This window comes from Lemur catta, chromosome 1, assembly GCF_020740605.2.
Source record: "Lemur catta isolate mLemCat1 chromosome 1, mLemCat1.pri, whole genome shotgun sequence".
In the NCBI taxonomy this organism is placed as follows: Eukaryota; Metazoa; Chordata; class Mammalia; order Primates; family Lemuridae; genus Lemur; species Lemur catta.
The window spans coordinates 123053328-123080084 of NC_059128.1; the positions used below are offsets into that span (position 1 = coordinate 123053328).

The 26757-nt window shown below is 46.5% G+C and overlaps 1 protein-coding gene across 11 annotated transcripts in view; it reads right to left on the minus strand.

Moving 5' to 3' along the window:
- Positions 1–26757, minus strand: part of SVIL (supervillin) — a 137772-nt gene that overhangs the window by 46427 nt on the left and 64588 nt on the right. For 4 of the 11 annotated variants that reach the window (XM_045532843.1, XM_045532822.1, XM_045532828.1 and 1 more), the window contains exons 6-16: positions 25614–26280; positions 13374–13457; positions 10346–11221; positions 9825–9986; positions 9071–9105; positions 8432–8493; positions 7760–7899; positions 6248–6343; positions 4416–4659; positions 3390–3966; positions 2320–2545 (exon numbers count right to left, since the gene is read on the minus strand). In XM_045532843.1, the coding sequence (XP_045388799.1) occupies positions 2320–2545; positions 3390–3966; positions 4416–4659; positions 6248–6343; positions 7760–7899; positions 8432–8493; positions 9071–9105; positions 9825–9986; positions 10346–11221; positions 13374–13457; positions 25614–26280 (3169 nt within the window). The remainder of the gene's footprint in view (positions 1–2319; positions 2546–3389; positions 3967–4415; positions 4660–6247; positions 6344–7759; positions 7900–8431; positions 8494–9070; positions 9106–9824; positions 9987–10345; positions 11222–13373; positions 13458–25613; positions 26281–26757) is intronic. The other 7 variants (XM_045532861.1, XM_045532853.1, XM_045532894.1 and 4 more) reach the window with 5 other exon arrangements.

The window sequence follows — 26757 nt, forward strand, 5'->3', positions numbered from 1 at the left end:
CATCGTCACCCCCATTCTGACAGACAAGGGACACGGGCACACGCAGGGCAAAGATGTTGTTGACTGAGGTCACACTGCACATTGGGGGTGGAGAGAAGCGCATGTGACCCCTGCCTCCTGGTGCACAGCCCGCTCCACTGCCTGAGTATTCAGCTGACCAGGCATGCTTCTGTCCCGCTGCTTCAGGAATAGCACGGTTGTTGGGCTTTCTTATGTTCCCCTCACCCCATGGGCTGGCCTACAAAGAACTCCCCCATTCCACAACCCTGAAATTTTGCTTCTGGATGTGTTGGCAGGGTCCTCACTCAGGACTTCCAAAGACTACAGAGTAAGCAGAATAACATGGAAGAAACTGTGCTTCAATTGAGCCCACATGGTCCTTGGACCCAGCCCTAGCTGATAGAGTGCTAATGATGAACGACTGTAAAATAACACACACCAAAACTTACATGTGTTATTCCTGTCCCATTAGGTTTCCTGCTTGGTGTTCAAGATGCTAAGGAAAGCAGGAGACCTTTCCCAATGCGATCCCACGGCCCGAGAGCTCACCGCAGACCACCGTGCTCTGGGAGGGTCGGGATGCTGAACGTCTGGCCCTACCCAGGGCCCAAACTCCGGCTTGTGCGATTCAAACAACTGTTGGCACTTTTAACATCTGCCAAGCCCAAGAGCTATTTGTAGGGCTGCGGTGCTGGGAGACTGGGCATCTGCTCAGTCTGAGGCTGCGAACCCAGGGACTGGCACGTTCCCTGTTCACCCGAGGCCTGACCTGGGGCCACCGGGACACGTGCTTGCCAGGCCACCCCAGGAAATGTCTCCACCTCTTGCCACAGCCTGGACCAGGCTGGCCGGGAATTCTGCCCTGCAAGCCTTGCTTGGTGACAACAAGGACTTCAGGCCCATAGCAGCCAGGACTTGAGTCAAATACGGGACAGGCCAACCAAGTGCCCCTAATATTACATAAGTGGTTTAAGTGTTTTTTTTTCCCCTCTCTCTCTTTAGAAACTTTCCCTCGTTTCAGAGACTCACAGGCACCCCGCGGATTTCAGAGAGGGCTGAGCAGCAGTGAGGAGGGCTCATCCCAGATCTTGGTCCTGCTAGTTTGCAGGTTGGTGAGTGAAGGAGGTGACTGGTAAGTGGGGGGCGAATCAAAGATCAGAAAAGCAGGGAGGGAAGGGGAAGCAGGGCTCCGTCCCTGCTCGGACGCAAACCTGCAGCCTCTAGTGGCTGAGATCACCCAGCTGCAAGGCTGGAGCCTGGAGTTTGCTGGGGAAACCTGGATACAGCCCCCCACTGGACAGAGCACAGGAGAGGGACGGGAGGGCACCCAGGGACACCAGGGGACTGCAGATGGCCCCTGGAGGGCAGAATCTCACCGGCTGGGGAGAGGCGGGAGGTGGGTTCAGGGAGGCCCATCAAGTCCTTACACTCCACTGTGGTTTGATACATGGTCTTAGGCAGTTTGAAATGTATCTGGAAAAATCAGCAGTCAGTGCCTGGCAGAGCAAGGAAACCTGCACGTGGTGCAAACGGTTCTGCTGATGTCGCTGGGGTGGGGCCGTGACCTCCTCGCTGAGCTTTCCTATCACTACTGAGTCTTTCGCTGCTTAATGTGACTGTGGTTGAGGGTTAACAAGGCAAATCCATCCCCAAAATAACTCAGTCCCGATTCTCTGCATCTGTCCCATTTAAACATGTCCTTTCAACCCTACACCATTCTTTTGAACGAAATGAGGTTACAGTGTTATCTGATACTCAAATGTAATCTTTCATAGCTATTACCTGGTATAAAATTTCTAACTGGAGTTCAGAAAAGGCATGCATTTTACTTTCTGTAAAGTAAACAAAACTGGATTCTCATCCCAAATACGTTACCCTACATATAAATTTATCTTCCTTCCCTCTGCACATATTTGACACCAAGCCACACTCAGTCTGTGCACTCGCTCGGTTGGCATCGTGTGCATCCGAAAGGGACAGTCAAGATCTCAGCTCCCGTCACAAACAGCCAAGGAATTTAATATAAACTAGGAAGTGGGACAAAGAAGCCAAACAAATGAGGCGAGCAAAAGTCTGCTGCTGTTCGTTTCCTCATCTGAGTCTGAAACGGCCCTTTCAGCACTGCCGGACCAGAGCGGGGCAGACGCAGTTTACTCTCAAACACTGCGGTGTCCCAGGGCTACGCTAGTGTAATGGCACTTCCCCTGTGTGCCTGAAGTTGTGATTTCACCTCTCTGCCCATCACCCCGATCTTTCCCTAAAAGCAAGTTGTAAGCTCCTGCCCCCCGGAATTACTTTTCAGTGGGCAAATCCTATTACCTTTCTTTAATTGACATGGTCTTGCAGGGCGAGTCCAGGATGGTCTCCCCCGCTGCAGCTTTGATCTCTCCAGCAGCAAACATTGCGCACGGATTCTTGCAGTGCTTCTCCTGCAGTTGTTCTGCAGAATCCTGCTGCTTCCAGGACATAGGGGCTGCGGTCTGAGCGACTGTTTTCCCAGCAGCAGCCCCCTTCTGCTCGGAAGTGGGCTCCCCGAACTCTGCTGCTGGGAAGGAAAGGTGCAACATCAGCACTTACTCCTCGGGCAAACATCCTTCCAGCTATTCATCCCTCCGCGCTGCAGCGCTTGGGAGTTCAATCCGTGGGCACACGGCAGGTCACCCAACCCACTGGGATCTATGCAAATCTGCAGCCTGCTATGCTCTGTGGGAAAACCAAACTTCCCAGCCGATTGCCCCACACAGCAGAACGCTGTGTGACAATTGGTCTGTCTTCTACGTGCAAGACACAGGAAGTCAGCTTTAACTATTCACTACATGCAGAACACTGCCACTTCTCCAAAGTAACACTTCAGCATCTCAAATGTGCCATATTCACAAACCCAAACCCCTCTTATAATGTACACAGTGTCATTTATGCAAAGGTAGAAAGAGGATTAAAGTCCCCTGCTGTATAGTTGCTGCCTGCAAGTCAGAGTGTGGAAGGAAAGAGTCTCCGAATCCACATTCTAGGTTCAAGCCCTTATTTCCTGCGCTCACCCAGCCCTGGACCTTTTGGGTCATCAACTTTAAAAGGGGCCAAAAGAACCAAGCAGCTCACAAGGGTGTCATGAGTTGATGTGACCAAGTCATCAGAAACCCTTATCAAGACCTGTGAAAGGGCTTCAGGTACTTCTGTTGCTTAAAACTTGATTCACCCACTGGAAATGCCCGACTCAGGAGGAAGAGAAGTCTGGGCAAAGAGTATAATTCACACTGAACTTTCCACCAATCCTAGTTGTAAACTACCTTTGTAATTTAGTTAAAAGCAATCACAAACACATGCAACAAGTCAAGCAGAAACTAAAAACCCAGTTGCATTCTAACACTTTAGGAGCAGCAGTAGTTTACCTCTCAGAGAAAACTTCCTTTTTATGACGTTCTCCACGTCCACCTTCTCTTCAAAGGGCTGCCTGTCCTTCAGGTCTGCGTTCCCTTGTGCATTCGTTTTCACAGTGGAAAACCCATCCAGCTCATCAGCGAGGTGGGCGCTGGACGGACGAGCCAGCTCCAGGCTCCCCTTCCTCGGCTCAGCACATCTAGGCTCCTTGTGGATGTCTCCCTCCCTGACTCTGCTAAAGACGGGGTGGGTGGGCTCTGCCTCCTCCGAGGACCCACACTTCTTCACCCCAGTGTCTCTACCTGCCAGAGCTCTCTTGCTTTCTGCCTCTCCAGATTCTCTCAACATCCCTTTGTTTCCACTGTCCTCTACCAAAGGCTGCCAAACTTGTGACTTCAGAATGCTTCTAACTGGAGAGTCTGAATTTTCTAGTGAAGAAGGAAACTTATAGTCAGTGGCACTTGTATTGTCATCAAGAGGGGGCTTCGTCCGAAGGTCCCCAGCATACATCGGAGTGACTGTGGATGTCGCGGTGGACACAGACGTGCTAACGGTGGGTGAGAAAGGAATGAGCTTCCCACTTTGCACCTGGGAGGGACACAGTTAAAAAGCAAAAGGGTGATTGAAAAACACTGTCTGTATAAATCCTGCTTTATGAATTGACATAAATGGGAATACTACATTTGATGCAGTATCACTGCGTATCTTAGTGGAAAAATCATTCCTGGACGTAGTTATGTAACACATCTCGTTAAACAAAATCTGCCTGGGTGAAAGGCAGGTTGTACGTACTATTTTGTTCTCTCCAAAAGGGGCTCACTCCAGATGACTTCGGTAAGCAAATTAGGCAAACAAGAAAAGAGAAGCATGCTTGCCGCGGTTACCTTTCTTAGGAATGACGTTATTGCCAAATCACCTACAGGTGACGCGGTCTGCCAGCAGGTCCCCCTGATGGCATCACTAACCTAAGAGCCATTCTGCGCTGCTCCCTTGTAAGAACACGTGTGCTGCCTGGAGTCAGCTCGCGGGGCACCCACCTGTTCCACCTCACCCAGCGTGACCGGCTGCGTCTGGTAGCGGGCGTTCATCCTCCGCTGTCTCATGTCTATTCGGTTTCGGGTAGAAATCGCTTTTGAGACCGGCTGGGACAATTTGTTAAATAAGGCCAACTTCTCTGCTAAGCTCAGAGTGGAGGAATCAGGTTCTCCTGGTTCAGTGGAATCTCTGACCTCATTCGTCTGGTCTCTGGCTAAAGCCTTTTGGTGAGCAGATGCCTGTAATCTGAAAGGAATAAAACGTCAGTAACACGAGGAAAACAAACAAATTCGACATGTTAACTTTCTTCAAAGCGTCACTTAGTTTTGCAAGGGGATTATTTTTCCCTACACAGATTTAGGACAGGGGCAGACAGTTCAGTGATTAAACAGGACTGTGACTAGTGGAGCAGGCATGGGACACTAACATCAGTTCTACAGAAAGCAGATTTTTAGTTCTGAATTATTCCTGAAAACTGAATTTCCTATTTGAGAAACCGATGTCCGCTTGGATATACCTTATCTCACACAGAGAAGTCATATTGTCAGTATCATAATATTATAAATAGGCTAAAAGTAGTGGTAAGGCATATTCAGACATCAACTAAAGACGTGGTTCAGAAGGTGGGCTTTTCATTTTAAGTAATTAGGAAACAAAATATTCACCTGCCAATAACAATCTACAACACAGGGTTTTGATTTTCACTCGCTCAACACAAATGGTTTAATTTTAAAGATTCTTTCAGTGTAGCATGTTCTCTCCCAGGTTTCCACCAGTTTTTTAAAAGGCACTTAAAGCTGTAATTCCCAGTAACCAGGAAAATGAAGACAATTTCAGGCAATTATGAATCCCTCCAACTTCCAGCTAGAAGAGAAGGAAGGCTTCCAGTCTATGTGGTCCCTGTGAATCTTGAAAGGTTTTTAAGGCTACTTTCTGCCACTGGCAAATCCAATTCTCAGATCTAGCAAGAAGTATACTCTGCCTTGACCCCAATTAATCAGCAATTCACAAGCTGTCCTAGACCAGAGAGCAGGGTCCCAGGTATCTAATGAGGCTGCCGACAAAGTCAACCTGAGCCTCAGAGTCCTCCTGGGCTCGGTGCAACTACCTGGGAGGGGAAGGAGACCTATTTCCCCGGGGATAGCCCTGCCTCTGGGTTGTGCCAATAGTCCTGCACTGTCATTATAGACACAGCTTTAGTCCTGAACTGTCATTATAGACACCCTGGTGTTTTGGCCCATAGCAGTAAAATAAAGGGGATATTTACATGGGTTAAGGACATAATCATAAAACACCACAATTTAAAACATAACACTCAAACATCTACATTCAGACGCAATCAATCATTATTTTCCCAGCCCCAAAATATACCAGCATTGTCTCCCTATAAATTAGAAACAGGGAGGACTGTTTTTTAACATGTGTTTCTGTCTGTATGTGTTTATAAAAACTGGGTCTTATCAGGATTTCAACATTCCTGTGAACACCCCATTTTTCTCTTCATCTTTGTGAAATGCCAGTGTTTCAGATGAAGAATGAAAATTTTTTAGGGATGACCATTATTATGAAAAACAAACAAAACAAATGGGTAAGTGAGTTAGTGTGATGCCAGCTCCAACACACGACGTAAGCGGAGAGACGTAATGTTTTGCATGCAGGCTTACGTGAAGTTATCAGTCTCTTGTACTCTGACAAAACACAATGCCACACATTCCGGGAGCAACTCACTGCACTGACTTGTTCTCAGACAAATGAAAGGCATTCAAGACTTGCAGACGCATCTGCTGTCCGGCACCTTGGCCGCGGTGCCGCATGCAGCGACGCTGTCCGGTACCTGGCAGGCTGCACAGTGCTCCTAGCTACAGTGGGACTAGGACATCTCGCCATGACAGGGTGGACGCCCCCAGAACACGAAGCAGGGATAGGTTCACTTTAAAAGCAATTGCCAAAGAAGAAACATTCATAAGGAGAGAGAAGAAAAGAAGCATTAAGGAACGGCATAGTTTTCAATTCAGGAACGTTAAATCAAAAATTTTAACAAAATTATGTGCTAATTACTTTGGGGGGAAAAATCACAAAAGAACTTGCAAAGCAATTATAAACTCAGGAGGTCAGAGACAGAGGCCGCCAGAGCAAACGGAGGAAGAGCAAGTGTTGAGCTCGGAAGGAAGCTACTCTGTCATTAGAATACATGTCCTGGTTTAAAAAAATAACGAAAAAAAGCTAATATTAGCCATCCACAAATCAGTAGATGATGCCTGTGTTTTAGAATGTTGTTCTCAATCTGATTTTTAAAAGACTCAGCGTCTTATATGATCCATGAGAAGCACATCATGGAAGCTTCCTGGAGCCTTCAGGGGAGACCCCTTTTCCTTCTGTTCATCATTCTGCTCCATGGGGAACGGCTGCTTATCTTACACTAGCCATTCCAATGTATATATTGTTAAAAAACAAACTGATTTTCTGAGTGTGCCTCATGAATGCAGGAATGTACTTAGCTGCAAATACACCGAGATATTGAGGGGAAACAGACGGTGCAGGCCGCTGGTTTAGCCGCAGGTCCGCAGAGTGGGCTTTGGCACACAGGCCTCTCGGGAAGGCGGTGCCCCTAGTGAGATGAGCCCCCTTTTTTTAAAAAAAAAAAAGGAAGGGTGGTGTGTGTGTGTGTGTGTGTGTGTCCTAGTCAGGCAAAAAAACAATTTTTACAAAACTAATAAAGATGCTCCCTTGATTGAATCAAGTATCTCCAAGTGAATTAATTGCTCTGGGAAATCAATTGGGAATACACCAGGACATGTTGGAACCTGACTCCCTGTAGTTTGGAAAACCTTCAAATAGCCAATCATTTTTTTAAAAAATTGTTGGTGATTATTTAAAAACAAAACAAACCCTTATCTTCTAAGAGATACATTCTGAAATATCGATAGATGAAAGGACAGATGTCTGGAGTTTGCTCGGAAGCAGTGTGGGAAGCGAGGGGCGTGAAGGGGACACAGGCAGGACAAGGCTGGCTGGGAGGGACCGCTGCGGAAGCCGGGGGTCGTCATATGGATCCAGCTACCTTCATCTTTTACATTTCCCATTGTAAAAGAGAGTTGGAAAAACCAATGTGCACAGACAAAAACGAATTAGACAAAATGCTTCTCACGTCTCTCTGGGAGAGACGGTGGGTGGACCCATCCCACTGCAAAGCTCAGCCAGACCGCAGTGAACAAGGTCCTCAGATGCCAGCTTCCCTGTGGCTTCTAGCTACACCACCTTCCCGTGTTTTGTTTTTATTTAAAACTCTTTAACTTTTTTAAGAAGACATTACAGCTAAGGCCGAGCAATCCTGACAGGGACTCACGTGGCTGCGATGACCACCTCCTCGGTGGTGACGGGCTGGGTGAGCGATCTGTCCTGCAGACGGCGCAGCCTCTGCTCCACCGCCGCGTTTCTTGAGCGCCGCTTTGGAACACTCTGCTCATCAAAGGATTTTTCCATTTCCTGGGAGTAGGAACATTGTGGAATCCTTATAAATTCAAGGGAGGGGAATCAGGGTAGTAGAAAGTCTCTAGTCTGCTCTCTCATAGGACCTAAAGGATGGGCTCCAGTGACAGCCGGCTAGCATCGTCAGAAGTACACACTCAGGTTGTGCCAACGGGCGGCCTGAACCGGTCACAGACTGGGAGACAACGGGGGCGGGGGGGCAGAACGAGGAGGGTGGTACAGTGCCCAGAGGCACATGGAGCAGGCTGGAGCCGGGGAGTCTCCCTCTGGGAGGGTTATAATTTCTTTCTTTCTTTTCCTTTCCTTCCCCTTCCCCCTTCCCTCTTTCCCTCTTCCTCCTCTCTCTCCCTCTCTCTCTCTCTTTCTCTCTTTTTTTGACACGGGAGGTCTCACTATGTTGCCGAGGCTGGTCTCAAACTCCTGGCCTCCAGCGATCCTCCCGCCTCGCCCTCCTGAGTAGCTGGATCGCAGGAGCGAGCCACCATGCACAGGGTCACCACTTCTGACCCTGCGCTGCAGCACACCTTACCCTGAAAAGCAGCCTCTTGGCAGCGACACTCAGCTTGGCTCGTTCATCCACCTTTTCTTCATCTGTGAAGAGCCACACACAAAAAACGACATAATCAGCAAATGTAAGTCAAGTCTCCAAGAAGCTTTCCAAGCCTGCCCTGGCAATCCTTCGACTACAAGCACAGATGTGCTATTAACATAGTAAAGCAACAACTGGCCACACTTTCCCTTTGTGGGGGCCCCATTCTTTCTGCTCAGTGGAAAGGTACCAACTTCCATGGCAATTCAAGTCAAACTGCCCGGATGGTGATTTCTACTATAATTATTCCTCTCATTGAGATTGAAGAATAGATTTTGTGGAGGGACTTTCTCTTATTTTTAAATAGCAACGGCAACAAGAAAAACCTGCTTCTTGGGTTCAGTTCAGTTGTTTTGATTTTGCTCATGCCATGATTCTCTAACTCTTCTCAAGATCTGGGGAAAGCTCATCTGAAAAGTTCAACTAGGTTTTATTACATTCACAGAAAGAAAACCTGCAGAAAGGGAGGAATTGATACACTCCCTCACCTTATTCTCTCAAAAAGCCAAAATTCTTCTCATTTAGATCTAATCTAGATGAGATGACAAAGAAGAAGGAAAAAGGAAAACAGACACTTACCGTCCATAATTGGCATTTCTGAATGTGAAGTACATCTAGGAGAGACATTGGCAAATAATAATGAAAATTAGCTGGTGGGAGTGGAAGATCCAAATAAAACATCATATTAAAAGTAAGAATAAAAGCACAATGAAGCTCTCCTAAGGAACATCCTCCTGGCAGAAGTTCTAGTTGTGAACACACACACGCACAACTGTAAAAGGGACCATGAGTGTGTGCACAATCCCAGCCAGGTGCACACCTTATGGAGAAAACAGGGACCGAGTACAACTTAGCAAACACGACTGGTGATAAATTTTCAGACAAATCTTACCATTACAATGCAACAGCATGTGACAATTAAATATAAAACTCCAATACAACAAGTGGGCAGACATTTATAAAATGAATATCAAATTCCTTAGTTATTTTCACTGTAAAATCTGGTGGATACTTAATTTGGATTCTAATTTAACATGAATGTAAAAAAATTGAAAACATTAAATGAAAAAAATAACGTTTCTTACTTCTTACCATCTGGTTGCAATTTAAAATTGTGCAGGTACTGTGATACCATTGTAAAGGCCGGTATTCTTTAAAAATACATTTAAATAAGAAAAATAAATATCCCCTATAGATTAGATGGAAGAATTACGGAATCAACATTGTTCTGTGTAAACAAAATCAGGGCCACCAGTTGTGGTAAAAATCATACAAATCCTGCATCATTTCTTTTACGTTCCTAGACGAGGAAACTACACACACACGCGCCTACCTATCCGATTCCTTTCGTTCTGCTGAGGTTATAGGTTGAGTTCTAAATCTCTCAGAAGTTTTCCTACTTTCACCAGGAGAGAAATAGCGCCTCGGTTTCCGGGACCCTCTCTCCCGCTCCACACTGCCAGCGCCGCCGGGTGACCTCTCCACCCGCGATTGGCTTTGAGATCACAGGGCAGGGAGTATGTGGAAGGGAAACGGAAGACAGAGAAAGGGAACAAAAGCAAAGGTTTATACATCTCCACGAGTCAAGGCATAGACACTGCTAAAGCCCTCTGCATGCCTCTACCATGCACGGAAGGAGGTGGAACATTCCAGCAACCCAATCCGCCAGCTCCCCATTAGTAGGCAGAAGCAGAATGGTAGTGTTTTGAGCCAAGTCCAGTAGAGTTGCCCTGCACACGCTTGTGAGCTAAGCTAACATGATTCAATGCAGAACACGACACAAGTCGAGAAGTGGATAACTCTGCCAGAAACGTGCAAGTGACACATCAGGAGGGTGTCGGAAACATCACCTACAGTTCAGGTCTCTTGCAGGTGTTGGCAGACTCCAGAAACATACTTCGGAGCTGGGCGACAGAGACCTTTGTGTCTGGCACGCCGACTTCCCCAGTCAGCCCTTCGGCCTTGGAGCCCTGCAGGCCCAGCTCTGGCGTGGAAGCGGGGTCCTTGCGCTTCGAGGCCTGGAGCAGAGGGGGCCCCGTGTAGTCAGACAGTGAGCGGGTGAGGACCTTGCGCTTCTTTTTGGGACCGGTGGTCAGTGTGGCATTGCGGGACACAGGCTCATTCTGAACATACAAAACCATTTCGCTCCTGCCCATTCTCTCTGCAGGCCGAGATTGAGCTGGGTGTGCCGCACCTTCTCGTTCCTTCTCACGTTCCAAGGTGACTGTGCTAACAGCCGGCTGACCAAAGTCCTCCTTTCCAGAAGGGTCTTCGTGGCTTCTTGTGAACCCATCATCCTCCAAAGCCAAAACGGTTTTCCTGCTTTTCTCAGGAGCTTCAGCGACGAGCATGTCTCCCTCTGCTTTGGGTTCACAGATGTGGAGGGCTGGCACGTACCTTCTCTCACCTGCCACCTTCAAGGTCAGAGGTTCTGTGACATCCTGGGGGGCTGATTCCCCCCAGCTGCACTCGGATACATTTTCTGGGCTTTCTGTGGTCACCAGCTTGGCGGTGTGACCAGAGTCGGTGGGTTGGACGTAGCCACAGCTTGGCTGCCGTGAAGAGCTCGCCGCCTTGCTGGGGACCCTGTCAAAGGCCGAGTGTTCCGACTGAAAGGACAGGCCGTGCACCGGCGCTGGCTGACGTCTCCTCTGAGTTGAGGGCTCTGAGGCAAGTTCAGGGCTGCCGCGAGCACTCTCCTCTCTCACCAATTTTTCTCTAACCTTAACTCTTTAAGAAAGAAAAAGGGTTTAAGTTGTAAAGTGCAGTGACTTAACAGGAAGAAAGCATGCAAGGGTCACAGACTCTCAGTGAGTGGAAACCAACTCAACGAGAGAACAACTTGTGAAAAAGCATTTATTTTGCTGTCTAATGTCAGAAACCCACTACTTGCCAGATGAAGGATTTTGAGCTGAGTTTGCAAATTTGCATATGTATGCCCATGGGGTGCAAGATCAACTCTACCCCCTGGAAAGCTGAGAGGGATTAGATGCTATCCTGGGGGAGAGTGGATCCATTCTGACCAAATAAATGCCCAGCAGCTACATAAAAATTTATTAATATGCACCACCAGCATGCACAACGAGGCTGGAGCCTTGAATCAGTCAGCCTTCTGCATGCACAGGCCTGGTACAGGGACCGTGGGGGAAGTTTGCAGGGAGACCTATTGACCAAAGGTTGCAATCTCACTGTCTCCTGGAAATGTAAGAGCATTCATGATTATTTGCACTTTCTATCGAGCTCAAGATACAACAAACGACCACCTCTCTTTTGAAGCACGGACTAAACGCTCACAAGCTTTTGCATGCAATGCAAATTACATCCATTCATTCATAAGACATGTGGCCCATTTGCATATCATTACTAACAAGTATAGCACTAAAAGAATGTTAGAGAAAAGACATTTGTTGAAAGAATTAATAAAGTGAACATTTTTTCCCCTCTGGAATTGCTGTTATGTCCTTAGTTGAGAACTAAACTAATGAGAGATTGTTCCAGTTGTTTCCAGAGTTATTTAAATATCTGAGAGCAAAACTGAAATTCTTTTCAAAAGCTGCAGAAGCAAAATATCCGAAAGCTCTGGCTGTGGGTCCCCTGTCCAGATCCCAGCTCAGCCAGCTCTAGCTGTCCTCCTTAGGCCTCAGTTGCTTTGCCTTTTAAACGGACATAAAAGTGACATGATGTCACTCGATGTTTGCAGAGCACATGGCTTAGTACCTGGCACAGAGTAAACATGTGATAGGGTTAGCCAGTTCTGATTTTCACTCTTTGAAATACCATGTAGTGATAAGGGAGAAACCGTTCGAACTGTTTGAGGATGGATTACCGATTGAGGTAACCTTTAAAAAGTAAAGAGTGCTTTTGGAGCAGGAAAAGTGATTTCCTAGAGAAATGCAGGGCTTTTATTTACTTAAGATTAGTCAGCAAAAGTAACTACTTATGATATATACTTTATGAGAAAAAAACAGCTTCTTTAACACCCTGCCAAATTTGATATAAACTCCTACATGTTTTTAAACATAAGAGGCAGGGTATCTATGTGTACTTCATTAAAGAACAATCAAAGACACACATAAAAGGTGATGACGATGAACAGTTCAGGGACAGACGGCATTCTGAATTGTCATTTTTCCCAGAGACTAGCCAGTGGTGGAGGTTTGCACATTTATAACGTCTGTTAATGAAAAGAAGACTGCAGTGCGGTTCGAGTGCCCCTGTGGAATGTGCGCTTCTAGTCAGAGACAATCTGCATGTTGTCCTCCCGAGAACAAAGTGCCTGTTGGAAACTCACTATATGGGCGCTTTGTCCTTCCCGGGACTTGCTCATTCTTGCTTCTTCCGCCTCTCCCTGCCCCCAATCTTAAAAATGAAATGATAGGGTTTTTTTCTGCTTTTAAAACCACATGCCCTAAATTTAACTGTTGCACATTAACTATGGTTTGGAGATGAGGAAACTTGAAAACAAGGAGGCTGGAAGGAGGGAAGTGGCCAGAGGGGACGCTGGCCGGTCTGGCCCAAGAGCAGAGCGGCTGAGAGCTGCCGAGGTCCTCACTACTGCCCCCCCACTGGCCAGTTCTATGTGAGCCAGGAAAGGGGAAAACAGCGGGTGCAGCAAAGGGACCCTCAGTCAGAATGAGAGAGCAGCACAGGAGGAAGGAGAGAGACCATTAGCACAGATCAGGGCATGTGCAGGAGAAATGCAAGTGATTAGAGAGTAACTTGCAGCAGCCCCTTTTGGAACACGTGATTTTCAAATGAACCGTCGTTAAACAGAAGGCAGGAGGAGAGTGAGTGTTAGCTGGCGTGAGGGATGGCAAGACAGGCCGGAGGAGAAGGGGCAGCATCCACTGAACATCAGCCACAGAGCCCCAGCTGGCGATACCTGGAGGGCCAGTTGATAAGGGAAGATGTGTCCCCTTCGGAATCTTTCTGGAGAAACCACTCATGTTTGGGTTTCCCCGTAATACTGTGTACAAAAAACAAAACTTCAGATAATCTCTATTAAAATGTCAACATACACACTGACTTTATTATAATGTAAAGCCTAAAGGTTGATTTTTTATTAAGGAGAATCCTGGCTTTTGAAACTACATAAGCCCGTTTGCCCATAGGGTTTACAGTCCCTTCATAAAACCTCCCAGCCACTTGGCTCACTGCTAACATTAAGAGACAGAAACAAATATATCTAAGGCCACCCAATAACCTATTTTTCCAAGTAATTTTAAATTATTAGAAAATAGTCTGTGATAGTCACACTTCACCCACAAATACCAGACAATTCTCTTGTAAGAAGCTGGGCTGAAAATATAAGGCAACTTAATTTCTGTAAGTGTTGTTGTGGTATATTGGTAAACAGCCAAATATAAAAAGAGAATCCATGTAAAACAACACATACCAAATAAAGAAACAAGAAGAAATAAAAAAGAAATTCAGTGAGATCAATGAGATCTTATCTTTAGTGGCTACTATACATTTCCCTTTCACATTTACCACTGATAGTGTGAAACACAACACTGACAAGCACTGACCCAGGTCCACTTGGCAGATGGTTTTTGGGCTCCTACTGTGTGCAGAGAAATGAGCTAAGCCCGAAGAAATGAAAAAGGTAAATCAGAAATCAACCCAGCCATTAAAAACCTTGCACCGTGGCAGGCATGATAACATGTGACTTACGCATTCATTCCTCAGCACACAATTGAATATAATGCAAAGTAGAGTATGACAAAGTAATTACGTCTGGCTGAAGACACTTTAGAGAAGAATCACGGGCAAGGACAACCCTGAGGTCACAATGTAAAGCGAGTCCCGGGGGAGATACTCAAATGACTGACCTGTTTCCTCCTACAATGTAGAAACAAAAAAAATGAAATTCTACAGGCTAGTTAGAATATTTACCAGCTCAAAATCTTATGAACCTATCTGCAAGAGTTCTTCATTCAATACCAGGCTGGAAATACATTTCCGCTCAAAGCAGTTTCCAAAAAAGAATGAGAATCATAATTAAATTAATTTTCTAAAAACATTTTAATTCAAAAGCTTTGGTTCCAGGGGACAGGCAAGACCCTCCCATCGCTATTGTACATCTTGCTGTAACCACTGAAATCTGTCTCATTCTAGGCTTGATCTATTTTTCTCCAGTAAAACTTTCCCAATCTTTCTACACCCAAAACTATCACTCATTTCCCGATACCCAATCTTACAGCAATTTTGCCCACAGCAAATGAAAAATTAAGATGTATTTCAAGTTATTTTTTTCCCAACCATCAGGGGTCCAATGTCTCAGCTTTCATTTGGACACAGGAAGAGCTCAGCGTGTCACCTGAGTGGGAGGGGACATATAACAGGCGCTTGCTTTTGAAAACAGCATCAAATTGATACAACGCTATGCCTGCCTCATCCGGCTATTTCAAAGGCCCAGGTGCTTTTCGTGTAAATAGAGTGCCTTGTAGACTGTGAAGACTATGAAGTACTACACAACTTTCTGAACATGACCTTCACTGCCGGGAATAAATCTTGGTCAGCATCACCGTAAACGATTACGAGGGGCTTATGGCAGTTAGGTCAGCATTTGTAAAAGGGAAACTCTACACAGACACAGGGGACTTGCCAGGCTCCCTTATTCCCTACAGCTGAGACACAGAACTTGCCAAAACCACATAACCTCTCAGGGCAGTGAGCGCCCAAAGCTTGACACTGCACGTGCAGCGTGTCCCTGACTTAACCAGGGTCCGATTTGGGATCTCTCGACTTAATTATGGGTGACAGACATTCAGTAGAACCCGTACCTCACATTTTGAATTTCACTCTTTTCCTCGGCTTTCGATATTGGATATATTCTCATGATGCTGGCAGAGGTGGAGAGCAGCAGCTCTCCACCAGCTACACGATCACGAAAGTAAACAACCAACGCTCTAGAATGTGCTGTGTTGCCAGGTGACGGTCCAACTGCCGGCCGGCCGTGTGAGCCTTCCGAGCACCGTTAGGGAGGGCAAGGCTGAGCCATGGCGCCTGGCAGACCAGGGCTGTTCAATGTAGTTTCCACTCACAGTATCTTCTTTCTTTGCCTTATGATATTTTCAACTTACGATAGGTTTATTAGCATGTAATCCCCTTGTTAGTCAAGGAGTGTCTGTGTAATAAACACAAATATCTGTAACATGAAATAAACAAATGTATGTGAACTCATCAAATGCTTTCCCTCCTTCCTCCTGCGCAATCAGCAGTGCTGAAAGTTTATGAGCTTCTGTTTTTATGTCTCAAAGACACGATACACATAGAGCTCCAATTCGGAAGTCATGTATTTTAAGGAGGGTGAGTTCAGCCCCACCAGGAGTGTCTGGGTTTGTCTTAAGACAATCTAAAGGAGTGATTTAGAACAGTATTTCTCCAAATAAGGCTTTCAGGATCCTTGAAGTTGGCTAAGGCATGTGTTTGGGTGAGGTTTTCTGCCATCAAAAACAGAACAGCGAGGGGGTGGAGGAGAGACTAGATTTAATTAAACGCTGACTGCGCACGAGGCTGTCCCGGCACCGCGGAGCTGTGACCTCGCAGGACACGGCCCCTCCTCAGTCGGAGCAGCAGCGCTGGTAGCTGCCCTCTGCCCCTCCCCACTGGCTACAGAGTGCCCAGGGCTCTCCTGACATTGCCATTTGGACATCTCACATGCCCCCAAAATGAACTCTTGATTGTCCTCCAAACCCGACTTGTCCGGGAGTCCTTTGTGTCTTAGCAACCGGCAAATCCCTGCTTCTAGTGCCAAAACACTGAGACTCGCCCGGGCCTCCTGTTTCTTTCATGGCCCACATCTAAGTTGCTGGCAAATTCTGTTATCATAGCTGCCTTCCGGCTGAAATCTCTTTCCCCACCAGTGCCACGGTCATCCCAGTTCAAGCCACCAGCACCTGTCACCTGCGCTCCTGGGAGGACCTCCTGACTGTTCTACCTGCTTCTGGGCCGGCCCACCTCATGTCGCTTTCAGCTTGGCAGCTGGAGCAAAGTGTGGCAAACAGCAGGTCTCAACTGTTGGTAGAATGGATGGATGTTGGATAATAATCTCTACAACAGCTCTGCAAGGTATTCTTATTCTCATTTTATAGATGAACAAACTGAGGTGCGGGAAAAAAAAAGGCTATTGATGCCCAAGATCACACAGCCTGCGCTTCGAGACCCCACATCCACGTCTCCTGGTGCCCCAGAGCTAGAGCTTGGACGTCCTGGAAGGAGACTGCTTCGTGCTTGAGTGGGAAATGGTGGGGGTGGGAGCTGGTGTTCACAGGCTCTGAAGTTGAGCAAGGAAGATGCCATGGACTCCCTGGTCACATCTACAACCCTGACCGGACGTTGGTCTCTTTCTATCCCAACTCCAGCAGAGTTGCCCAGTTACCTTTAAACCCTGCAAAACCCAATTACCTTCCCTCTTTGGTTTCTCCAACGTAGACTAAAAATCAAAGGAGTCAGGCAGTGGAAGTTTTGGACTGACTTTCCCACCGTGGAGTATGGCCAGATTATAACATTGACTGGGCTGGCTAAGGGACGCCTAAGCTCTGGTTCTAAAACATACCACTTCATCAAAGCACAGAAGTTACGTCTGGGGCCCAGAGGGCATTGTTTTGGAGTAGGATAATGGCCAGTAAGTTTTTAAAAATATCAACAAAAAAGAGATCATATCTAAATAGTGGTGATTCTTTTTCTTTTCTCTTTATTTCTTTAAATCTTATATAGATGCTGTTATTTTAGGAAATGTTCTTTAGTGTTATGCTTAACTATTTTTCATAAATAATTAAGGCATGATTTAAAAACTAACAGTGGGAGAAGATTTGCTTTATACAACACAGTGAGTTTTTTTTTTTTTTTTGGAAATAGAGTCTCGCTCTGTTGCCCGGGCTAGAGTGAGTGCCGTGGCATCAGCCTAGCTCACAGCAACCTCAGACTTCTGGCCTCAAGCGATCCTACTGCCTCAGCCTCCCTAGTAGCTGGGACTACAGGCATGCGCCACCATGCCCGGCTAATTTTTTGTATATATATATTTTAGTTGGCCAGATAACTTCTTTCTATTTTTTTAGTAGAGACGGGGTCTCACTCTTGTTCAGGCTGGTCTCGAACTCCTGACCTCGAGTGATCCACCCACCTCGGCCTCCCAGAGCTAGGATTACAGGCGTGAGCCACTGCGCCCGGCCAACACAGTGAGTTGAACACAGGATACTGTCAGGCTACGGCGGCTACGTCAGGTTCTTGAAAACAGTTGGTGACAAAATCACCAGGGATGATGGAAATATTTTATATCTTGACTGGGGCACTGGTCATACGTTTACTCTCCAGCCTGCATCCTTAACATCTGGGTATGTGATGTCAAATTATACCTCCAGTAAAACATGTGTCATTGTTGGATTATAGAGTGAGGATTTCTTGAGGATTTAAAAGGTGGAAATGAAGCATTTTCTGGGGGAAGAAGCAAGATAAATGTAAGATAACCCATTTCTCCCAGTCTTTGTCTGAGCTGACCTCAGTGCAGAATGTCTAAATGCTGTAACCTTGGCCCACAAAGAACAGCAGAAGGTATGTGCAGATAGAGAGAACTGTCAGAAACTTCTGGAATCTGAGGATGGTGCTACACTAGGCCATCCTAAGTGGACCACGGTGGACCACATTTCTGCCTCCTCACTGTACTTGAATTTCCACGTCTCCTGATTCAAACCACCACTCTTAGAAGAAGGTGAGCCAGGGCTGTGATGGCTATAGTCCAGAGACCAGCCTAGAACCTGCTTTTCAGGGCTGGGGATCAAGTCCACAAGGCTTCAGGAGCAGCCAGTGAATTTCTGCTCACTTATCGCAACACGCACTGACAGTTCAATAATATTTATGAAAACACTGACTCCAGACCATAGACAAGAACTCCAGTCTCAGAGTAGGAAGAGCCTTGTCATAGAAACCAGGCTCTCACTGCATGTTCTGCTGATCGGTGTCTCTGGCCCCCGGTTAGATGAAAGGCTTGCACCAGACAGGAAATCAGCAAGGTCACTGAGCCCGCCGTTGAGCTCAGCTGACATTTTCTTCGTAGCCTGACTTTCTCAGGAAGGAAACAAGCTACGCTTTACACTCAGGTGCAAGTCTCAGGCTCTTACAGGTCATAGCTGACACATAGTTTGCAGATTGGCTATCAAATAGCACTGCTAGAGTTTGGTGGCACTTTAAGAAACACAGAAAACAGCAGAACAGTCATTCAAAAATGATTTTCTGGGTCACTTGGTATGGCTGGATATGGCCACTAGCAGGGCAGGAGATACGAAAATGACCAGGGCAAGGTACCTGCGTTTCCCTTGAGGGTTCTACTGAAGCAATGCTGTCATTGCAGTCACCCTCACTTATAGACTGGCATAGTACCAAATTCTCCATCCCATGTCTGGAGGGAATCCCAATAACATTGCTAAAATCCTCTTCTGGGTATGACAGCCTTGCCCTAGGGTGTTGGGCCTTTGAATATCCTTCCTCCTAAGAAATGGGGTACAGGTGAAGCTGCCTCTGGGGGACACCCCTTTTGGTTCATGACCTTTCTCCTCTTTGCCCTTCAGCAGAAGCATCACCAGCCAGAGCCAGGCTGGTAGCACCGGGGCTCCCTCCGCCAAGCCAAGCCTCAGCTTTCTAATGTCTCTGGGAAAATGACAATCTGATAATAAGAACAGACTGGTCTGAGAGTCTGAACACCGGAGAACGTGTACGAGCCTCCAAAAATGATTCCAGTTTCTACTAAGACAGAGAAAAGTCCATAAAGCCTGGAAAGGTCAGGAAAGCAGAGAAGGTGGGAAGGCGGCCCCCTCTGGACATGCTCTCCTTTGTTAGATGTCCTGCTACAGTGAGGTGCCAGAGGTAATCTGGCTGCCGCAGGACACAGGGAGACCGATGCCTACCTGTGCTGTTGGCAGCTCACTTTCATTGGCATCCCCCAAGGCTGTTCTAGTCACTTTGGCAGTTGTATAAAGATCTTGCTGTCAACTAAAACTCCAAGGTCTGTTTCCCAGGAACTGCTGTCAAATCAGGCTTCCCCAGTCTGAACCTGTGCACTGATTTTCCCCTCTAAATACAGGCCTTTCTCAAATTTCATCTTGTTGGTTTCCAGCCGTTGTTCCAGGGACACGTGCTCTCTGGCCTGCACGCTCCTTCTCACCTCTCTTCCCCCCATCCCGCCCCCTGCCTCTCCCTTTTGCTCATCAAACTCATTTATGATCCCTCCTCCAGAAATGTGACCATCCTGTCATCACTATCTTCCAGACTATCTAATGAGGTGCCACTCAGGACCAGGTCCTGGACAAAGCCCACCCTGGAGCCAGAGGCCACCTCGGGCCTGGTGGCTGCACCCACCTCTTGGCTGTCCTCCCTGTGGGTCATTGGTTATCCTTCAGACTAACGCTGCATGTTCCTCCAGAGCAGTGCTTTGAAAGTGCGTAATCCATCATCCTTGCTTTAAAATCCCCCAGGCACTGCCCCCTGTCCACACGGCAAAGGCCGAGTGCCTGGTCCAGTCACCTGAGCTACTCCACAAATGACCCCACTCACCTCTCCACTTCCTCCCATCCTGCCCCTCCCAGGTCTGCACTGGGCACCTGTCCATTCCTGCCGGGGGCAGCCTCCCCTCCATGCCTCGCAAACCCACCTCCTCCCTGAGGACTTGGTTCAACCATGACCACTTCGCCAAGAGTGAAGATCAATACCCCATGCTCAGTACTCCATGGCATCCAACCTTGGCCTTGAGAACCAGTTACCCCCTTGTGTTGCAGTTGTCTCCCACACTTTTTGTTAATCACAGGCCCAAGTAGGGGCACAGTGCCTGGCACACAGAAGGCTCAATAGAATTTTCTTGAATAATTAGCTAAACCACCTTAGAGCTGAAATTGACCCATGGAGTGTGGACAGATGCAAGGATGCCTAATGAGTCCGAATCATCCCACACTACAGGTTTCTGTTTTCCTTATGAGGACAAGGCTTTCTAAGGACCTTATGCAAATCCATAAGGATGGATGTTTCCATATGTATGTTTCTATATGTCTCGATAACACGCTGACCTTCCTTCCTAAAATCTCTGACCTTCAAAGGGCAAAACCAGCAAACTCTCCTTTCCACGTGATGAAAAATAGCGCTGACAGCACCAGAGCACAGCGCGGCGGGGGGAACTCTGCTGGGCTCAGGGAATGTGGAGGAGACAGATATGTGACGGCGATGGTCTCAGTCTGCTAACAGTCGCCGTGTGGTCTCGATCAAGTTGCTTTTTAAATCTGTAGTTGTTCCCATGTATAAAATAGATTTTTTTAACTAAATAATCTCTAGGGTTACTTCTGGTTCTAAGAGTCTAAAATTCTTTATTTATGTCAGTGCTATTTTTCATCATTGTGGAAAAGACAGTTTGTTGTTTTTGTCCTTCAAAGGTCAGAAATTTTAGGAACAAAGATCGGGGGGCATCATAGAAACAATCTGTGTGGCATCAATCTGTGTGGATTGACATAAGGTACTTAAAAGCCTTGTCCTCAGAAACAAACAGAGGATTTATTTTGTGGGGTCTTGGGCTGAACCAGCTGCCCACAGGGGAGAGGCTCCCTCCACTGGGAGAGGACAGAGACCAGAACAAAGAGGGGACAACTTCACATGTAGGAGACCAGGCTTTGGTATGTCAACCGGCTGGCAGAGATTTGTATGACCAGGAAGTAGTAAGTCACCCTAAGTTTTCATAAAGGCCAGGAGCTGCTCTTGGACTGTATCCCTAAGCACATGGTAATATATAATGACGTGCTTTATTTATCCCTAAGCACAGGATAATATATAATGAGAGGCTTTATTTCCCTACAACATCTAAGAGTCAATTAGACTAAAGAGTGCTTCCTGCTACCAAAGTGAAGTGAAGTCCAGCACAGTAAAATCAGTTTCACCATGTGGCTCTCCAGCTCTAGTTATATAACAGGTCCTAATTATAAAACATTAAGAATGGCTATTAACTTCTCCATCTCATTAAAATTAACGGTTAATTCGCTAAAAGTTGCTCATATGGAAAAACTGCGAAGAACTGTTCTGCACATACACCCAGGTGTCAAGCGTGCAAAGGCACACGCTCACAGACAAAATTGCGTTTAAAATCTCGCACACATTTGAATTTTTTGCTAGTACGCATTGCAGCTAGTATTTTGAGTGGCATATTTTATTTAATTCAGTAAACAGGAATTGCCACCTGTCAGTGAGAGCAGAACAAAATGAAAAATGAGAATGAGTTAATCATCCATTAACAGCTCAAAGCTGCTAGAGCAAGGTGGGGAGCACAGATATCTGGGGGTCTGGGGACCGAAAGATGAAAATGATTCCAGTTCCACACTAGAAGCAGCTGCGAGGAGGAGCAGGTAGCGGCAGCGTCTTTTGAGAGTGGCGCCTGAGACCAGTGTTTTCCACAGTGCTGGGCCCTGCCCCCTGCGGCACGTGTCAGAGGACCTACCTGCTGGCAGTGACAAAAACTGAGGCAGGACTGCAGGAGGCCCAGCACCCTGCTCTCCTGGAGATAGCGCTATCAGTGCACAGACACAGACCATGAACGAAAGCCTCGAGAGCGTGAGGCACGGGAGACGGTTTTTAGACTCAGACCTCGCTTCAGGAGGTGAGAGAATGCAAATCAGAAATAACTCCAAGCGCCCGGCCGGCAGGAGCCCCTTCTCTTCCTAGTCTGCACCACAGCAAAGTGTCACAGAAGAGCTTCATTCCAGAGGGTGCCCTGGTCTGTCTTCCTGAGCTGACCCATAGCTGTCTGGTGTCCATGGAGGCCCTGCCCAAACCATCATCCACCAATGGCAACTTCTCCAGGGTCCAGCGTCAGCCTCAGCTCTGCACGAAACCTCCATAACCGCATTCTGGACGCTAATGATGCAACTTGCTAAGTGGAAGGAGGAGTGATGTGAGATCGCAGTAGAGTAACGAAAAAAGAAAATGACAAACAAGGTTTTCCAGAGTGGATCACGACCTAGAACGCCAGGTGTAAGTTCCACTTCATTCTCCTCTTTGCCAGTCACCGTTCTCTGAGAACAGAGGGTGACAGCTGGTGCTCAGCATTCCCAGCTGTGGGACCCCAGGTAGTTTCTCCACTCACAGAAGGGACAAATACAGGTATTTCCATTTTTTTTGTTAATAGGAGATGCACAAAGTAGCAAATTCAACAGGAGCTTTGGATTCAGGATTTCCAGTAGTAGCAGGAGCTCAGAATTTAAAAAATTTGAATAATCCATAGGACCCAAATCCCTTTGAATTTTCTTCTAAAACTCAGAATGGCTGAATTAAAAAAGAATGGTTCATATCAGTAACACTACCTCTCCAGAAAAAGAGGCTTCCGAAACTCCAAGTTTACAAGGTTCAGAGGGGTTGGAGAAGTGGGGGCTGGGGGTGTTTTATTATTCTCAAATGTCTTTTTGGTTACTATGTGTATTCTCCGTTTTCTTTAGAACAATGCGGTCATCTGAATTCCTGGTCAACTAACAGGATTTTTGAGCTAAACACCCTGTAATATCACTCAATCAATCCATTAATTAATTAAAAATTTCTTCTTTATCGTACAAACTGAATAAATACTAAATAATTCCAAAACAAATGTGTTATTTAAATATTGTCCTAAAAACTGTTATTTAGCTTATAACTCTTTAAACATAGTATAGTACAGTAAAATATAAGAACTACTGATTACTCTGTATATATGTGCAAGTGTGTACAAGTGTCAGTGTGCACGAGCACATTCAACACTTCTGCATTATATACCTGACTCACACCCGAATTTCTAGGACACTAGGACACTTTTGATGGTATTCTCATGAGCGGTGGATTCATGTTTAAATAATAAAACAGCCCCTTGCTAGCAAGCACAAACTAAAATGATGAAACCAGAATGAGTTAATTCAGAGATTTAACAGCTAGAATAAACTTGGCAGAGCTAGGTGATAAGACAGGAAAGCGTGAGGAAAATATTCCATTTTCATGACAGAACAAATCTATGAAAAAAACACAGCATTAAAATAATTTGCGGATACTTTTTTTCCTTACTTCTTCATCTTCTTAAACTTTTCTGTTGCATATTTCCATATCAAATGACATCATTATTTTCACTTATGGTCATTTAGTTCACGGAGGAAGTTTCTTTTGTTATTGTTTTAGGTTGCAAAGTGTTTTTTTGCTTGTCTTACTTCCTCCCTAATGGAAATCAGACAATGACTTTCTGAAACTTGAATTTCCTGATATCTAAGCAGAATGTTAATCCGTTTTACAAGCTGAATGACTGTTGTCAGTACAAAGTAAATGTTAACATTTTTAAATGTCAAATTTTTCACACATTATTTTCCATCCCTCTTTATGCTCAGGTATTTTCCTAATATGTATGAAATGATTTGCGTTTCTTTGCCTATGAATCATAGAATTTTATACCTTGAATGGCTTCAAAAAATAAAGCCTATGCCTCTTCTGGAGTTCCTTTACAATCCTAATTCTTTTGAGCCTTTTTTTCATGAAAGTAAAGCACTGTGAAGCTAAGGCTAGGCTTATGGAAACTTCTAGGTAATATGCTTCTTCAAAATAACCTACAAAGAAGTGGCTTTGCCTGTTACAGGCCTAAATAAGTCAACAATGCTTTTGCCTAGGTATTAAGACTTTAAGTTAAATACATTTTTTAATATTAAGATTTTAATTCACATAAAACTATTAAGTATCCCGTCTTTTTACTTGGAATACTCAACAAAGTTTTTAATTGCTATTACAAATGATTCCAAAATCTTACTGAGAACCTATTACGTGTGAGCCAGGTGACTAACCTAGGTACTGAACAATTTAAACGGTTGTCGTTTATGGCAATCCAAAATAAGATTCTTCATTTTTTTAGCCAGCATAATTATACATCTCTACTAATTTTCTAAATTGGAATCTGTTAGATTTCTTTGTCCCCTGCACAAAAGACAGGAAGGCTTTGATAGAGTAATTAAACCAAGAACGCTTGCTACTGTGAAATGCAAATTTCCCAAACAAAAGTTCCTCATTTCAAAATATAAGACAACAGGTCACAGTCCCTAAGTTTCAAGTAGTTAAATCCAAAGGCTGAACAAAGGCCTTCAAAATACATTCTTGGGATCTACAGTATTTAATTCTCTTAGAAGCTGATATTTCTAAATATTTCAGTCTGGATGATGAAGTATGTGGTCACAGGCCTTTGGCTTAATAAACTTCAACAACTAACAGAATCTGCTTAAGATGTATTACTGCCCCAGAGAGACAGCAGGTGTTCACCACTCTGTCCCAGTGGGAAACAGATACGGGTGTTTTTCCAGTATATATATTTTTTCTTTCAGAGCAAATCTGCTTGACCTTAGGTTCTCATTCTTGATTCACCTGGGAAGCTATTGCTTGTTTGAACTGAAAACCACAATTAGGAGTCTACCTAGACAATTGCCCCAAACCTTTAAGCAGGATGTTTTAAGTAAATTCCACTTTAAATATGGTCATCACACTTTTTCTATTTAAATGTGGAAATAAATACATTCTCATCTTGAACTTTCTGAATTCCTATCTTCCCTAATTTTCCCAAAAGGGAGCCTTTCTTACCATAGTCAATCCTTTCATGGTGGTTTCTCTTAATGGTTGCTCTTTCAAATGAGGTGTTCTTTTACACACCTGTGTCAGCATCTGCTGTATTTTGGGACTGTACATCACAGTTGAGTTCAGTGTGTACTAGTCTCACTTCTGTGCCCCACGCTGCGTCCCTGGAACCGGTTGGTGGTGCTCTTTCTGCTCCTGAATCTCACCAACAGCAAAAGGCAATCACTGAACCCACAAGTCTTGGGCATGATTACAGAGAAACCAACAAAAATATAAAGCATGAAAGGCAGGTAGACCATGCAGTATAAGGAAGGGTGCGGAAATGAGGCTTCCATGAAAGTGTGCCCATGACACTTGCTCAGTGTATTATACTTTAGAAAGGAACATCAGAAACACACTGACAAAAGAACGCATGGCTGCCTGCTTTGGTGGAACCTGTCCTGATGTTGGGAGGTTAAACGGTCACGCATCACGGATCTCTAGTAAGCCTGACAGTCACAGGATGCGGTCGGCCGGGCCGTGTGCTCACCTGGGCCGGGCCTCAGTGGGGACGGGCGGGTCACCAGCAGACGGGCTCCGGGGCGCCGGCGGCTGCAGCGAGGAGCGGTGCACCTGCTCTGGGGACCTTGGCACTTCAGTGAAGGAGGAGTCTCGCCCCGAGAACGAGAAGGTCAAGGAACTCTCGGCTGCCGGGGGCAGGTCGTGGGCCTGCCGGGTGGCGCTGGGCTCCTGGCCCCGTCTTTGGTTTTCCACATTCAGCAGCAGCTCCTGCTCTGAAACGCCGTGGCTGGCGCGCAGGACGCAGTCCTTGGACTCACCCGCACAGGTGCGGAGCCCCGCGGTCTCCGGCCCCGGGTACGGGGCGCTCGAGTCTTTGCCGGGCTCCGCCGGCTTCTCACTTTGCCCCGCGCGCTTGTCGGCCGCGCCGGGCTCCCTCCTGGACCTGGCGTAGCGGGTCAGGTGCTCTGGGTCGGCTTCAGGCTCCAGGGTCAGCCCGTATTTTTCCGCCAGCTGCCGCCGCCGCTCCGCCTTATACCTGGCGATGCGCTGGGCTTTGGCCCCCGGGCCCTGGGCGTCCATGGCCCCCAGGCTGCAGGGCGGGTCGGCACCGACCCCGGAGCTGTCCGCGCGGTGCTTGGGTCGCGTCTGCTTTTCTAAGGCAGAATCGGAAGTTTCTTCCTCTTCATTTGAGCGGCCTGCAAGAAGATCACAGGACAACACGTGCGGATTCCAGGTAAAGTGGCGCATTCACGCACAAAGACGCCCATGCTGGCAAGGACCAGTCTCCCACGCAGGTGTGTTTACCTGAGATGGGTTACCTGGGCTCCCGGGGGAGGCTGAGGTCCGCCACGGTGACACACACCAAGGCTGCGAGCCGGCCCAGGCTGCCTGAGCCGCAGCTTCAGCTAAAACCCAGCCCTTGGCCCCCTGAGCCCCGGGCTGTGCTCAGTGCTTATTTCCCCTTATTTATTTACTTTTTTGTTTTGTGAGTTTCATATGTCACATGTGACGCCACCGGATGAGTTCACCATCCTCTAGAAAACACAGCAGACAACTGAACTGCTGTAATGTGACAAGTGACCGACTGTGGTTTTGCAGGATCTGATGGTAACCATAACAACACCGCCGTGTGGACAGTCACCAGGTCTTGTGTTTTTAGCAGAAGTGCCTTT